Source organism: Glycine max, chromosome 8 (genome assembly GCF_000004515.6).
Source record: "Glycine max cultivar Williams 82 chromosome 8, Glycine_max_v4.0, whole genome shotgun sequence".
Classification (NCBI taxonomy): Eukaryota; Viridiplantae; Streptophyta; class Magnoliopsida; order Fabales; family Fabaceae; genus Glycine; species Glycine max.
Window position 1 is genome coordinate 11,435,802 of NC_038244.2, and position 15,813 is coordinate 11,451,614.

The window sequence follows — 15,813 nt, forward strand, 5'->3', positions numbered from 1 at the left end:
GAAAAAAAAGTTATTTATTTTATTAAAATAAATAAATTGAACCTAAAATTATATATGACCTCAAAACTTAATTCATTGATAGTGAGCAATGAGAGATTGATTTAGATGATAAGAAAAGAGAGGCCTCATATTTGTGATTAATGCCTAAACAATCTGTCTTCTTGTCACACTTTATTGCAATCAATCAATTACTAGTATATATTTTTTTGTTACTATAATTAACTTATATGAATAGAATACATGTTTGTCTTCTAACAAGGAAACCGTATTAATTTGATGGTGCTATGTACATTAACGTTTTTATTTAGAAAAGAGAAAGTAGAAAAATATTAAAAAATAGCAAATATATTTAGTATGTTACAAGAGTATTATTTTAATTTAGATGGAAAAAATATGTAACAAAATTTTGTAAGAAAATTTTAAAATATTAATTTTAGAATATAAATAGTTAAGATTTAAGACAAAAAAATAACCTACAATTTCAAAAGTAATTAAATGTCATGTTAAGGAATTTGAAATGTTAAAAGGAAAATATTCAAAATTGTTAAAACTATTTTCGATAAGACAATTAAGCTAACATCTAATGTTATTTTATTAGCTTAAAAACTTATTTGATTGTTTAGTAGAATAAATTTTTTTAGTAACTTTTTAAGTTTTTTTGAAATGTTAGTTGAAGTAATATTTTTTAAGACGTTATCTTCTAGTTTCTATTTTTTTATATTTTTATCCTTAATATATTTATTTAATTATCTATTTAACTTTTTTAAATAAATCATGATTTTATTATTTTCTTGTCATTTTATATTTTTCACCTATTTCAACAGCTAATTCTACCAAATTGTTATAATTTAATAAGCTACCAATTTTTATTTTTCCAACTTTCAACTTCAAGCCAACTTTTCAATTAGTTTTTTTCGAACATAACCTAAATAAATATAAAAAAATAAGTGTTAAATAAGATTAAGACTATATTTGACAAAACTAGTTAAAAAACTAACTAAAAGCAGGAAAGTTATTTGAAAGTTGGTAACTAAAAGCTTTTAAGCTAACTTGTTAAACCATAAGTGTTTAGTAAAACTTGGGATCGAAATAGCTAAAAATGTAAAATGACAAATAATATATTTTTAAAAAAATAATAAGGAAATTAAATAAATATTTCAAGGATTAAAAAAGAACAAAATATAAACAATTAAAAACTACTGTTTTAAAAAAATACTACTTTAAGTAACATTTCAAAAAATGATATAAACTACTAAAAAATGCTTAAAATTACTTTAAAAAACTTGTTTATTGAATAGTGAAACAATTTTTCAGTTAATAAAAAAATTAAAAATTAATTGAAATAACTTGTCAAAACATAATAGATTAAACCCTTATAATTAGAATAGTTAAATAAATGTTAGATTGTCATGAAAATTTATAAAGTCTGGTTTATAACTCTCAAAAGGAAAATTCAAATTTATAACTTATTAGATTAAATTCTATAATTTATCAAGTCCTATATTATAAATTTAAGTTCTCATTTTTAAACATGAAAAAATTTCTTAATGTACATTCTTTCTTCTCGTGACATGTAAACTTATGTCATGGTAAGTTATTTTAATTAATTGAAAAACTTGTTTAACCGTTAAGTAAACGATTTTTTTAATCACTTTTTAACATTTTTTTAAACATTAACTGAAATATAGTTTTTAATTTTAAAATGCTAGCTTCTAGTTTTTATATTCGATTCCCTTTTTATCCTTGAAATATTTATTCATTTTCCTTATTATTTCTTTAAATATGTCATTTTATATTTTTTTTACCAAACATTTATTATTTAATAAGTTAACTTAAAAACTTCTAGCTATTTTTTCAATTAGCTTTGTTGAACATAGTCTTAATCTTATTTAACATTTACTTTTATATTATTAAGGTTATGTTTGACAAAACTAACTGAAAAGTTAAAAGTTGAAAATCTAGCTGAATGTTAGAAAGCTAGGTGTTAGTTAAAAATAGAAAATTGATAGCTTATTAAATTATAATTGTTTGATAGAACTATTTATAGCTAAAAAGTATAAAATAATAAAAAAATAATAAATCATGATTTGTTTAAAAAGGAAAATTAAAAAATTAGATAAATATGTTGAGGTAAAAATAAAAAATATAAAAAGCTACAAATTAAAAGGTAACGTTTTAAAAAAATACTATTTCAATTTTCAAATAACGTTTCAAAAAACTCTAAAAGTTAATAAAAATCTATTAAAAAAAATTATTTATGAAATAGTCAGATAAAGTTTTCAAGTTTTCAAGTGGTAAAAAATATTAGAAGTTGACTTAAATGTCTTGTTAAAGCCTTAATGATTTTGATTTTTTTTCCTTTTAAGATTTCGAATTCTTGAATATAACATTTAATTACTTTTGAAATTTTAGGTTAATTTTTTGTCTTAAATCTTAACTATTTATATTCTAAAATTAATTTTTAAAAATTTGGCTGCAACATTATGTTATATATGTTTTCCATCTAAATTAAAATAATTCTCTTGTAGCATACTAAATATATTTGCTATTTTTTAATATTTTTCTACTTTCTCTTTTTTAAATAAAAACATTAACATACTTTGCAGCAACAAATTAATACGGTTTCCTTGTTAGAAGACATACATGTTTTCTATTCATATAAGTTAATTAACAAAAAAATATACTTGTAATTGATTGATTGTAATAAAGTGTGACAAGAAGACAGATTGTTTAGGCATTAATAAAAAATATGACGCCTCTCTTTTCTTATCATCTAAATCAATGTCTCATTGTTCACTCGCAATCAATTAAGTTTTGAGGCCACATATAGTGTTAGGTTCATTGTTTGAATTTATTTGTTAAAAAAATATTTATTCTATTAAAATAAGTATTTTTTTAAAAACAAACTCAGCCTTGATGTCTCAAGATTAATTTGTCTTTGGAACTCAAACGTTTAATTGTTGATGAGTTAGGGAAACATGTGATGTAAAGTTGTGTAATAATTAGAGAAGATGAAGATCGAAGTGGACCTTTTATGAGTGTTAAAGGTTCTATCGTGATATGACTTGAATAAGAAAGCTTCTCACCAATTAAGCTGGAAAAAATGGGGGAAAAGTGACATAAAAGTGTTCAGAATTGCTTGTTCCTTTTTCTTTTTCTCTTTGCTGTATTCATAAGATTTGGACCACTAGGCTACTAAAAGTCAAGTATATATATGCTTAAATTTGTTTGCTTCCTTAAAATTTTATATTTTATTTTATGCTTAATTGGACTTTTTATAGTGAGAACCTTTTAGTTTTTGACTAATTTTACCTCAACACTTTTTAATTTGATGTATTTTATTTTTAATTTTTAAGAAATTTATAAATTTTACTTCAGCATTTTTCCTTAATAATCACAAAAAGTGAAAATAAAATTTGCTAAAAAATAAAAAAATTGAGGAAAAATTTGTCAAAAAATAAAAAGTTGGATGTAATTTTTTATTTATTTAAAAAAAGCAATCAGTCCACGTTTTACCGCGCCGGTCCAAGAGTGTTGACATTACATTTCTAATTTGTTGAATCAAAATGTTTAGCCAGACACAAATGGTTTTAAAAATTAAGAGAAAAGTCATAAACTATCATAGTTAATGTCTATTTGTTAACCATGTGAAACTTCTCAGATATAATTAGGTGATTGCTTCTCAACCTCTCATCTATGATCCTTGGTTCTTACATTTTAATTATCAGGTTTGGCTGGAGAATAATGTTTTAAAGCCAACACCAAATGGTTTGTTAGCAGTGTAAAACTTCTGAGATAATAGGTGATTCATGTTTCACCTACACACATTACAAATAGGCAAATGCACAATCCTTGGGTGTGAGGGAGAGAGGTGGAGGCCGATGGATCTTAGCTGAAATTTTGTCGGGGTTTGGCTGCACTCCATCAAGAGACACATGCAGTATGGCCCAAATAAGAAATGGGTGGCATTTCAAAGGTGCCTTTTGGACAAACGGCCAAAGAATTGATTATCCTGATATAACCGAAAAACCACCTCAAGATGGTTTAATTTAAGTGGTCCTGTAATGATGAACTATAAATTAGAATATCATAAAAAAAAACCACTTAAACAAACTTGGGCAAATAAGGCCGAAATAAATCATTCATTGCGGCTTCAAAAGAAGCGAGACCGAATGGCATCATTAGGAATTTATAATGTCCCTCGATGGTGCGAAAACTTGTTTTATGAGTGTCATCCGGGCATAAACGAATATGATGGTAACCGAAACGTAAATTTATTTTGTCACCCAATTGCATCACACTTAAGCCAAACATTAGAGTCTGACTTAAGCCAACTTGCTTACCACTTAAAAAAAAAATAAAAAAAAATAGAACACGTGAGATTGCATCATATTTCAACTTGAGTTTGATCCCACGGTAAAATATATTTTGTATCCTTGGTCAAATATCACGGGTGTCTCTTAAATCACTACATTGATATTAATTTTACTTGCGATTCTTAATCATTGCTAGTCCAAAAGAAAATTTTACACATTACCATAATATAATATATTCTTAAAGAGGGGTAAACAACTTTAAATATGACTAAATATCGAATCGAGTGATTATGATTATTGTTAATAAAAAAAATCACTCATCCAAATTAATTTTTTTTATTCAAATTGAAGTTTATAATATTCATATATGTTATTTAACTAACTAAATTAAGATAGGTTTGCACCAACAAAACATCCTATTTTATTAAAGAAATAAAAAGAAAAAAAATAGAACGAGTAAGCATCGCATTATCCAGGGATTAAATCTTGATTTGTTTTATGATAATTAAATAGGCAATAAAATAGATATTTAATTATTAAATAACCGTGTTATTATTGGTTTTGGACTTTGTGTACGGTGGTTTCACTTTCCTCTTTCAATTCAATTCTTCTTTTTGGTTCAGAAACTCTGTACAGTTAATCAAACCCTACCTCACCTCACCGGTACTACTCCTACTACCACTTCCTTCTTCTTCTTCTTCTTTTCAGATTCATTATTATTTTTTATTGCAAAAATACAAAATCCTTCAGAGGCAATGAAGAATCTTCAGGCCTATCATCATATTTTGTAAATGCAATTAGAATCCGAAGAACGAGTCTACCAACATGACGAAATAGAAGAAGGCTCATTCCAATTGGGAAAAATAAAAAAAATAAAACCAACAAGATGAGGGAATGGGGCTTGGTCTTGAATATTTTTAATTTATTATATAAGCATTTATAATTTTTTTATTAAACAAATGCAAAATAAATATATAATAAATTAAATAAATATCAATTAATTATAAATTTCCAAACTGTTCGATTTTTTTAATCCTTTTAGAAGAAAAAAAATTCTACCAAACATTAATGTATTTTAAACCTCTAACTGTTTTTATTAATTCATCCCATCTTTAACGTTTTACTAGTTTTTAGGGTCGTAATGGACATTTTATAATTTTTCAGACTTCAATCTAAGAAATTATTAAAAATCTAAACTACAGTATATTCATTATTTTGAATGCAACTGCGTATTCAGAATTTCTGAATTCCTATCCAAACGCTTAAATAAATATTAAATTGTAGAAAACTATAAACAAAAATGAGGGTGTTACACACGAGATACTAGAAACTGATAGAATTTTTTTTTTTCAAAAAAAAAAAAACATTTACTCAACAGGTTTTATAGGAGATGGGACACAATACAATCTCATGTTCATTGGCATCAGGAATTTCCTTTAGTGGGGGGCAAAGAAAACATTTATACTCCCTCAATCTTTGTTTACAAGACCATTTTAAAAACAAATTATAATACTCTTTTTTAATTTTTAATTTTATTAATTAGTTTTTTAAAAAATATCCTTAATTAATTAATATTTTTTTTCAAAATAATAATTGCTAGAAATTAAGGAGATAAATTATTTCTATCTCTTATTTAGGATCGGAACAAAATAAGTAGCAATTAGTTGAAAAAAAAGTGGAAAGAGAAAGATGATTAATTTTTAAAAAATTAAGGGTAATTTTGAAAGAATATTATAAATTATTGATAAATTTAATTTCACTAATTAAATTAACTAATCTTTTTAAAGGATGTTAATTAGTTGAAATGATCTCATAAGAAATGACTAAGGGAAGTATACTTTCATAGAAAAAATATTACAAATTTTTATAATATACATAATGTTATTATAAAAAATGTAAAATACTTGCATTTTTACAAATAATTTTGTCCTTTTAAAAAGTAGTAAAAAGGACTAAATTCACTTGTTTTTTAAAGTATAGAGACTAATTTTATTGATTGATATGAAATTACAAATATTAAAATCAAGTTTGACTTGTACTTCAAAGATTTAAAATATATTTTATCATTTTAATTGTTTGATTTTTTTTCATTATCAGTATTGTCAAAATTTAAAAAAGATAAAATGGTAAAATTATTACCAATTTATTCTCTCTTTTATCTTTTGTAGGATTTTACATTCATTTTTTAAAAAATATTTCATGGGGACAATACCAATATTTTTATGAGGACAAAAATAAAATATATGGAATATATTCAAGTAAAAAAAAATTATTGAGAGAGCAATTGCCTCCACACACTTGAACGTGGATCCACTACTAGTACTGCTCATCAGAAGACAAACATTGGTGAGTTAATCACTGGAAAACGACAAATTATTATTTTTGTCCTTTTTTTTCATCATCATTCGTAACTATCTTCTTTACTAATCGATGATTTTTTTTAGTTATGTGATAAATAATTTAATCTATTTGTGTAAAAAAAAAATGATTCTTCTAGAAGATGAGAATGACGATGGGATGATATATGAATGTATGCTCAAAGATGGGAAAAAAAAAATAACAAACAATGTTATTTCACATTTTTTGAGAATAATTGAGATTATACATGTGCATTAATTTTAACAATTTACTTCTTCAGAATTTCTTAAATATATTTCAGTTGATGTGTTAAATTGTTAGCGTGTTTGAACAATTTTATTTTGTTTATTTTCATTTATTCAATTTTTATTTTGTCTTTTGTTATAACAATGGTGTTATCTACTTTACAAATTATGTTGGGTAGAAATAGTGTGGATTTGGCTAAGCACGAAAGAGATGACTTACACAACGGCTATGGAGTACCTACAAGCATTTCCAGAGGGAGTAGATTATGAGAGTTGGAGTTAATTTCGTACCTAAGACCTATTTATATGTGAGTTTAAGTTAAACGATTATGATCACACGATCCTCATGACCTGTATGGGGATCACATGTCTCACATTTGACCCCGAGATTTGATTAGATAGTAGTATCTCTAAGGCCCATAAAAAAAAATCAAAACAACTATTTATCTTTAATTTAATCCGAGATTTGAAAAAACTTTTGAATAAAAAGAATAACTTATTACTGTTTAATGTATGTGTAAGTAATTTTAGTCGTCCACCAAGAACTAAAAGGGAACAAAAAATTGATGTATTTTATTTTCAAGAATTAAAATAATTTTTATTGTAATAGCAACTTGGTTTTCTATCAGTGACTTGCCCTCCGTTGATATATTTCAAATTTCATTAACAAATCAAAGAACAAAACTAATTCTGATTAGTTCTGAGTTTTCCACAAGTGAAAGGACTAAACTAATTCACACGTAGGCATACACACTAGATAATGATCACGATGACCATATAGTTTTTGCATGAATGATTAAGATTGTTTTCCTTAAAAATAAAATCGACTATTCATTACGGGTGTATGGTAAAAAATTCTTCTCATGAAAACATGTTCTCACTTAATAATAAGCTTTGTGAGAGAGAATGTGAACAAAAATAAATAAATTTTCCAACAAAAGCTGAAATACAAGCTTAATAAACAACCTTTGTAGTAACAACACACACCAATATACTTAATATCTCCAAAGAGGTCCAAGAAACCAATGAGACACCACATCAGAAGTATCAGCAGCAAGATATGGCTACGTTCCATGAGACACCACATTCTTCAAACGTGTGAAACTAAAGTTGAGCCTTCCACCACAAGTAGTTGAATATGAAATCAAGAAGAGAATCCCAAGTATGGGAGACAGCATGAGGAGAAACTGAAGGTAAATGGCTGTGTAATTTGAGAGCCACAATAAGCTAAAGACAATGCCAAATATCACAACCAAATGGAAATTTGGAGAAGGAGAAACAGCAGTGGTCATGTTCTGGCTTGTGTATCCTTCTACACTCCTCTTTTTTGGATAGAACCACCCCATTTTCCTTCTCTTATTTTTTTTTCTCACCCAGTGAAATATGCAGAACTAAACTGTATCATAAGCACACACACTAGTAGTAGGTTTGTCCTAGGTTTATATAATAGATTACGTGCTTCTGTTGCTTCAGATATTAGGTTGGCTTTGGCATATATTCTTTGAGTGTCACTTTTATCTGATCAAAATGTCTTTTTTCTTGATGAACAAGGGTGAGAACAATGGATGATTATCATTGCCACATTTCTACACACCTAAAGGCTGATAAAGGTGGCATCCTATCAAAGTGAATCTTAAACTTACTTCCTCATATCACCCTGCAGTTTCAGAAAGAAAAACGAACTTGTAGGTGAAACTTACTTTTCTTTTTGGCTTTTTCAACAAGATTAACCAATCCAATTGGATCTAAACGGCTATCGGTAAAGCAGATTATTTTCAGTACTACGTGTGTTAATTTTAGTTCCATTTTCTTGTATTTACCTATACATAAGAAGCTTAGGACTACATTCCGCACCAAAAAAAAGAGCTTAGGACTACTACATTGAGGGAAGACAGTAGTATTTTAACATGTAAATATAATTCAAACTAATTTGTTTCTAAAAGATAAAAAAAAATCAGTGTCGATAATTTATCGTTTTGAAATGTGTGAAAAACCTTTTTTTTTCGAAGGACCAAAATACCAAAATTAACTTTTCATCATATCACATAATATAGTTCTTCATATTAAAATTACGCCTTTGTGTCATCAATTCATTGGTAAACTTTATATTCTTCTTACACCAAAATAAAATATTATTGCACCAAAAAAAACATTATATTCTTCTTAACTCTTCATCTCTTTTCACTTTTCACTTTTCACTTTTAACGTGTTATTCTTCGGTCTGGCTAACAATATGTTAGAATGGTCTAAAAGAATTTTTACCAACCGAATTGAAGGCCAATTATATTCACTCCTTCATCCTTGTCTAGTAACAAGAATCATAACCTAGAAAACCCTAACGCAAGACTTGAATTTTACTTTTATGATTTTTTCTTCTTCTAAAAAACACTTATTGGATATAATTGGCCCTTATATACTTCATGATCAATATCTATGGGCTCCCTTTCTCTTGCTACCACGTGGTTTATTTAACACATAACACTATTCGGCGTCTAGATTATACTCATAGTAGGTGAAATTATAACCACACTCTTATTAATTTTTGTTTTTGGTAAAAACATTATTATTGTGTAAATGTTGTGCAGAAGCTACTAAATAACCCGGGCTCATACTCTAATTACTTAGACCCAAATATAATAATTCAGTCAATGATACAAAAATGTTTTGAAGAGAATATTGGGAAAAAAAAATGCATTGTTAACATTTTTTTTATTCATATATGGGTCTTTTAAGAGATTTTGTGGTCAAGGACAAGGTTCTCACATTGTTAACATCCTAAGTGCACTCACATTGTGGACATTGGACAATACAGTGTTCTCAATTCACATTCTTCCGTTTTTTCGTTGCCTTTAGGAGCCACATAATATTGAGTGAGGTGCATGTAGCCAAATAAGGTGCATATATTGTATGAGCGAGAACTTGTGCAGAATCTCGATTGTACAAGCAGTAAATAAAAATAGAGAAATGAAATAGTTAAATGAAGTACAGAGTGAGTAAATATTTGCTAAGCCCCTGGTTTCACAAGAAGGAAGAAAACAACGGAATAATCAAGAGAATTAGTAATCTGTGTTTATTTTGACTTTCCAATTTCTTTGATGAGAATTAGCAACACAAATAATGAGTTTCAGACTTGAGTGATTTGTACTGACTATATGAAATTGCATTGATATCATCAATTAATGCAAGTATTGTACAGATCAAAGTCATCGACAATTCATTGCATGATACAAATTGTTAGCTTGCTGAATTGTATCGAATCATGCATTCTAACAACTATGAAAGAGTTTACAAACCTACACGATAGCCACACTGGTCAATTTGGTGATTTTCCAGCTGAAATTTCAAGTTTTTCCCCCAAAAGGGGAAGTTTATGCTTAAATTATGTAAGATTTAAACCTACTTGGACCAAATTCTTGGTCAGGAAGAGATAGCAGAAGTGACTTTTATTTTGGGATTAGAACAGAATGACTTACACCTCCAGAGTAGCAGCAGATGCACAATGAAAAATTTCAGCGGCTTCAAGGCATGAGAACTTGACTAACTTGTCTACTTTTTCATTCATTATCCTTTCTGCTTGCCGCCACACTGCTCGATGAGCTGTCCTGAACACTGCGAGAAGAAGAACACCTACCTAATGAACTTCCTTCTGTGCAACTGCTTTCCCTCCTTGACAACTTGCTGGATTTTCTTTGTCTGGATGATAAATCCTGCAAACCAGAGACACACGCAACTTGAATCCAATGCATCTTCTATCATGGGATATCCTTGGAAAACAACACTAACCTGATCAGCAGAAGACCCAGGAGTCTTCAACTCGAGGTCTGTAGTGACATCATTAGAATCCTCATTCTTTTCAGCCTTGCTCTCCCTGGATGACTTGCTCTTGGACTCTTGTTTTCCTGACACATTGGACCGACCACAAGGATGTAGTGGAGGGGATACGTATTGGGTGGATTGTTGTTCAACAATCGTATTGGGGGCTAAATAAGGAACATAAGTTGAACAGGGGTTGGAGATGACTGCAGGATGTTGATTAGCAAAGAAGGGGTATGGCTGCATGGGAATTGGACCAGGAGGTACTGCCATTGGCACTGGATATGGATATGATGGTGGAGCCATCATAACTGAATGATCCATTGCAGTCCATGGAAACATGGTCCTCAGCTGCTGCTGATACTGATTATTCAAGTTGCCAATATCAGATTTAAGAGATGCCTTCTCTTCCCTGAGATCATTTTTCTCCTGAGTCAACTAAAAAAATGAATGAAAGATAAATTATTTCCTTTATTATTTTAATTCCCAAAAGTGTCTTCATCAAAGCAAGAAGAGAAAACATTACCTCACGAGATTCTTCATTTAGCGTAGCATATTCATCTTTGAGTTTACTAACTTGAGAAGTTAGGTCCTTTAGCAATTGAATTGTATCACCTATAATGGTTGCTTTGTCATTTTTGGGCCTATCAGGGTCTGCATTTCAGAATCACCGCAGCAAAGAGTGATTTAAGAGAATTGTTGTTGTATCAGTTCTTAGCATTAAATGACTAACACATGAATATATTCCAAAGAAATAACAGGTATTTGATACAAATTATCAACATATGTAAATGCTCATGTAACGTCTACTACATGCTACATGCTACATGTAGCTTAAAATAATTAAAACTCTAATCAGGTAATTCAAAAACTAAATTTAAATGTTATACAAATATGAAAATCCAAAGAAAGACTCCCCTTTTAGAAAAGAAAAAATGACAACTGCGGCATTAAAGTACTTTAAGGACAAACAAGTACACTAGGCAAGGAAAACCAGAACACTACATTTAAAATATTGGATAATTCATACACATCAATTGCCCCTAGATCTAAAATAAACAGGCCAGATCTTGCTGTAATAATTCCAAAGCAAATACTGCATGAGTGTGTGCAAAATAGTTCACAATCCAAATAATAAATCAATCTAAACTCTAAAGAATGAAATTTTAAGCTTTAAACAGCTTACTCTCTCCGGGGCAGGCAAGTGTAAGGGAGAGAAAGGGTGGAGGACAAAGAAGAGAGCTGTTTGAAGAAAATAAAAAGAAGAGAATTCTAAATTTGTGAATGAAAAAGCAAAATCCAAGCCATTGCTAATAATTGTATTACCAAAAAAAAAATATGGGCACTGTTATTACAAATTACAATGCTTCAGTTATTAAGACACTATTTAATGTAGGACAACCTTGTTATATATATCATCAGAACGTCTGCAACAGCAATAGAATACATTAAAAGTTCAAAATATAAAAAAATTTCAGCAGTATAATCATTTTTTCTTATTTTTCATTGGAGAGGTGGAGCTAGAATCAGAAAAGGAAGGTGAAAATGAAAGAAAGGGGATGTAAACGTGTATTGGATAGATTCAGGAAGGCTGTAGTCACAGGTCAGAGGAAACACTGCTTTTCTAATTTTTTTCTTTCATTTTGGCATCCATATTATTCAGCAATTTTCAATTGTAATCAGTAATTTCTTTCTGTGAATTCCCCTACTAGTTCTATACTATATAAATACCAGTATCTATAAATTTCCAATGTGAGAAGGTGAAACTTGATTTACCTAAAATGTTACCCAGTTCTACGAATTGTTCATTGAGTCGATCCCTCCTTAACTTTTCACGGTCAGCCTTTTGTGTTTTTCTTGCAGCTGAACAATCCATGGTTCAACTTCAGGCCTTTGGCAGTAGATGAATATGTTCTGAATAGCAGAACAATTTATGCAATAGTTAAATCATTGATTTCAGCTTTTGAGGATAAGAAAACCAAAATTATAAAAGAAAAATGCAACTCATTTACTTTAAGGGGGTAATCGTTGTCATGTTCAAAAGCCATCAATAAAAAAATTTAATTCCAACACATTTTATGATCAAGAGGGACCAATTATAACTGCAACAGAAGTTAATGGAGATCAATCATAGTAACTACCTTATCAACTCGTAGTCTTGTACTTTTGGAAGCCAAAACTTGTTTGCTTTCAATTTTGTACTCAGCAGAAGTCAGCAGAAGATTAATATGTAAATCCTTTGAGTAACATAACCAAATAGCTAGCTGAGGTTGAACAGAAAATTTTGTAAATCAAAATATACAGCTTCAGATGCCTAACAGAGCAATAGCTAATCAATTTCCCATCAAACACATGTTGTTAGCCTAACATTAACATAAAATAACCTTACTACAAAAATCCACTGTATATTACTTTGAAATATATGATTTTCTTAAAGTGTTGTGTGTGCGTGTGACCAATTTTCTAGGAATGGACACATCACACAAATGCTGACATGATGAAAACTGGATAAACAACGAGAGCAATGTTAATGAATGTTGCGAGTTATATCAGTCTGATTCCATATTTTGAACCTTGACCCTTTCTCCATCCAATATCTAAAATTCTCAACAAGGGCATAGGATGACCCATTATTGCATTCTTTCAAATGACAAAACCAGATCTGAGAAAGTAATTTTTTTTAATGATTTTGTTATTCGTGTGCTAAAAGCAGTAAAAATCAAACACTAAACAGTAAACATTAAACTAAGATCCCCCCAAGCTTAGCAAACTATTAGCACTCATATTATGTATCAACATCAGGTATCTACTTCTGCTCTAAGAGGAGCTTAACAATATATAAAGGGTGCATGCAGTACCTACACACAGGCAAGTAGTCAAACACATTCAATAATTGATCTACAGAGGGGTAGAGGGTAATTCCTAATTTTCTTATCCCATCCTCTTGGAAATTAGCAGGGCAGCATGCTTTGATCCTCCTAATACTTTCCCTTTCAAAATACTACTTTCCAAGTTTGTAAGAACAATTAAATTGTAGGATTTTTGGAAAATTTTAGAATTTGAGTTAGCAACTATTAACTAAGATCCTGTCATTTAAGTAAAAGATACTACATCATGCTCAATGATCCAAAGTATCTTAACAATTTGGTAAAGTCTCATTCAGAATCTTCCACAGCTGCTTAATCATATACCCCAAACTGCTTTCTTCTCATAGCTCCCATTTATTTTGCTTTCCAATGCAAAGCTATTAGAACTAATCACAGGCTTTCTTTAGGCAAAACTTTCCTTCATTTTTAGAGCATCCACTACAAAGCCTACGTTTTTTTTTTAATATTTTACATACACACATATGATGTAACAGTGTATTACTTACTTACCAGTAAAACGAAATTCAAATATGCAATTTCAATATTTTACAAACAATGTCTAATAACATTTTTTCTTTCTCAAAATTTTGAATGGATGCATGTAGAGACTACAATTACCATTACAAAGTAAAATCCCTAGAATTCCTTTTTCAAGAAAATCGAAAATCAGAAAGGTAGCATAGCTAGCAACAGAACCAAAACCCACGTCAATTATGCGATAAAGACGGAAACTTTCGAAGGAGACAACATAGTAAACCAAAAATTTGCACACAGAATTGGAATAAAAAACTTCAATTTGTTGAAAGGGATTCACAAAAAGGGAAGTGAAGAATGAAAGAACAATTCAACGTGAGGGATTTTACCTTGTTCGTTATCTCTCTCTGCCACTGATCCTTATCTTCAATTTTTGCCCACTTCCTTCAGGAGTCGTCGTGTTCTGTTACGACGCCTTCTCAAAGAAAGAAAGGGAAAGCGAAACGGTAATTTATCGCCTTGTCGTTTCGGTTTGAAGAAACGACGGATTCGTGCTGTCGTATTTCTCCAATTATCTCTTTTCCTAGAGTTTGAAATCCAAGGACTGCTAGGATATTGAAATGAGAAAAATTTGGCCAAATGGTCACTTATCTTATTTATCTTTTCAGTCCTTTATCTTTTAAAAAATTCATTTTGATACTACAATAGTGTTAGTAGCTACAAATGGCCACAAACTGTAAGTTTTGTTTTTTCCTTCTCCTTCCTCCTCGTCTTCTCTCTTCTCCTTCCTCTCAAGTATTGCAACCTAAAAGAATCACTTTCTTTACCACAGCCTTTTTCACACCCATGACATTTCCTCTTTGCCACCGCATTCCCTTCCCCAACCTTGCCTGGGTTTGTATCCCAGACGGAAGTTCTGAACCAAATGCGGTTTCTTGGTCTTTTTTGCCATCTGGTTATGGGAAAAATGGGTTTGTGGAGGAGGTATTTTTGGTGTTTAATGTGATTTGCTTGTTGTGTTGTTAAGTGCAATGAGTTTACCTCCCCCAATACGCTTACGACATGTTCAATGAAGAAGAGGGATTTGAACTTAGGATGGCTGTGGTTAGAAGGTTCGAGTATGGAGAATTTGTTGTGGCAAGAAGAATGGAGAAAAAAAAAAGAAAAGGAGATTTACGAAGCAACAAAATACTTTGTAAAAACTAAAACAATTATTGGAAGCCTTTAACAATCAAAAAGTGTTAACCCGAACTTTTTTAAAACGTTGAATGTAACAGCCCAGATGAAAAGGATTAAAGTGAATAATTTTTAAAACATAAAAAATTAAAATAATTTTTTTTAAAAAATAAAGGATTAAATTCAACATAAAAAAGATAAAAGATTAAATTTGTTATTTAGCCGAAAAATTTTGGTGTAGGAAAGTATGATGTACTTCAATTGTGATTTTCTTTTTTCTTACAAGCATTCGGGACCTAATTAAAAAAAATAAATACTAACAGGAATTTAAAATATAAATGTTTTTATTTGAAGATAAAAAATTGTGTTATTCATGTTTTTTTTTTCTCTCCTATAATTTTCATACTAAATATATTTTTTTCTAGTTCTTAATTAGTGTCTTTAAAATAATATATACAAGTTAATGAATCCAATTATTCTTTTTTTGAAAGGAACAACCATTACTTCATTTCATTCCATAGCAATGATTGAATACAAATGGGAATAGATCAAAAGATTGGCTAC

At 29.3% G+C, this 15,813-nt stretch overlaps 2 protein-coding genes across 4 annotated transcripts; both read right to left on the reverse strand.

The window, feature by feature from the left end:
- Positions 1 to 7,724: 7,724 nt before the first annotated feature.
- LOC100306484 (uncharacterized) lies at positions 7,725 to 8,334 on the reverse strand. The gene has a single exon (NM_001248771.3). The coding sequence runs from the start codon at positions 8,263 to 8,265 to the stop codon at positions 7,984 to 7,986; it is 282 nt and encodes a 93-aa protein (NP_001235700.1). The 5' UTR covers positions 8,266 to 8,334; the 3' UTR covers positions 7,725 to 7,983.
- A 1,723-nt stretch (positions 8,335 to 10,057) lies between these two features.
- Positions 10,058 to 15,241, reverse strand: LOC100804250 (transcription factor bHLH121). Of its 3 annotated transcripts, none has more exons than XM_003531366.5 (6): positions 14,463 to 15,241; positions 12,874 to 12,996; positions 12,509 to 12,646; positions 11,259 to 11,386; positions 10,703 to 11,170; positions 10,058 to 10,626 (listed from the first exon to the last, which is right to left on the reverse strand). In XM_003531366.5, exons 3-6 carry the CDS (start codon positions 12,606 to 12,608, stop codon positions 10,474 to 10,476), a joined length of 849 nt encoding a protein of 282 aa, XP_003531414.1. In that variant the 5' UTR covers positions 12,609 to 12,646; positions 12,874 to 12,996; positions 14,463 to 15,241; the 3' UTR covers positions 10,058 to 10,473. The 3 variants fall into 3 exon arrangements, with proteins under 3 accessions (XP_003531414.1, XP_040874124.1, XP_014634451.1); XM_041018190.1 differs by having other exon boundaries at positions 12,874 to 13,046; positions 14,463 to 14,666; XM_014778965.3 differs by lacking the exon at positions 12,874 to 12,996 and having other exon boundaries at positions 14,463 to 14,668.
- Positions 15,242 to 15,813: the final 572 nt, after the last annotated feature.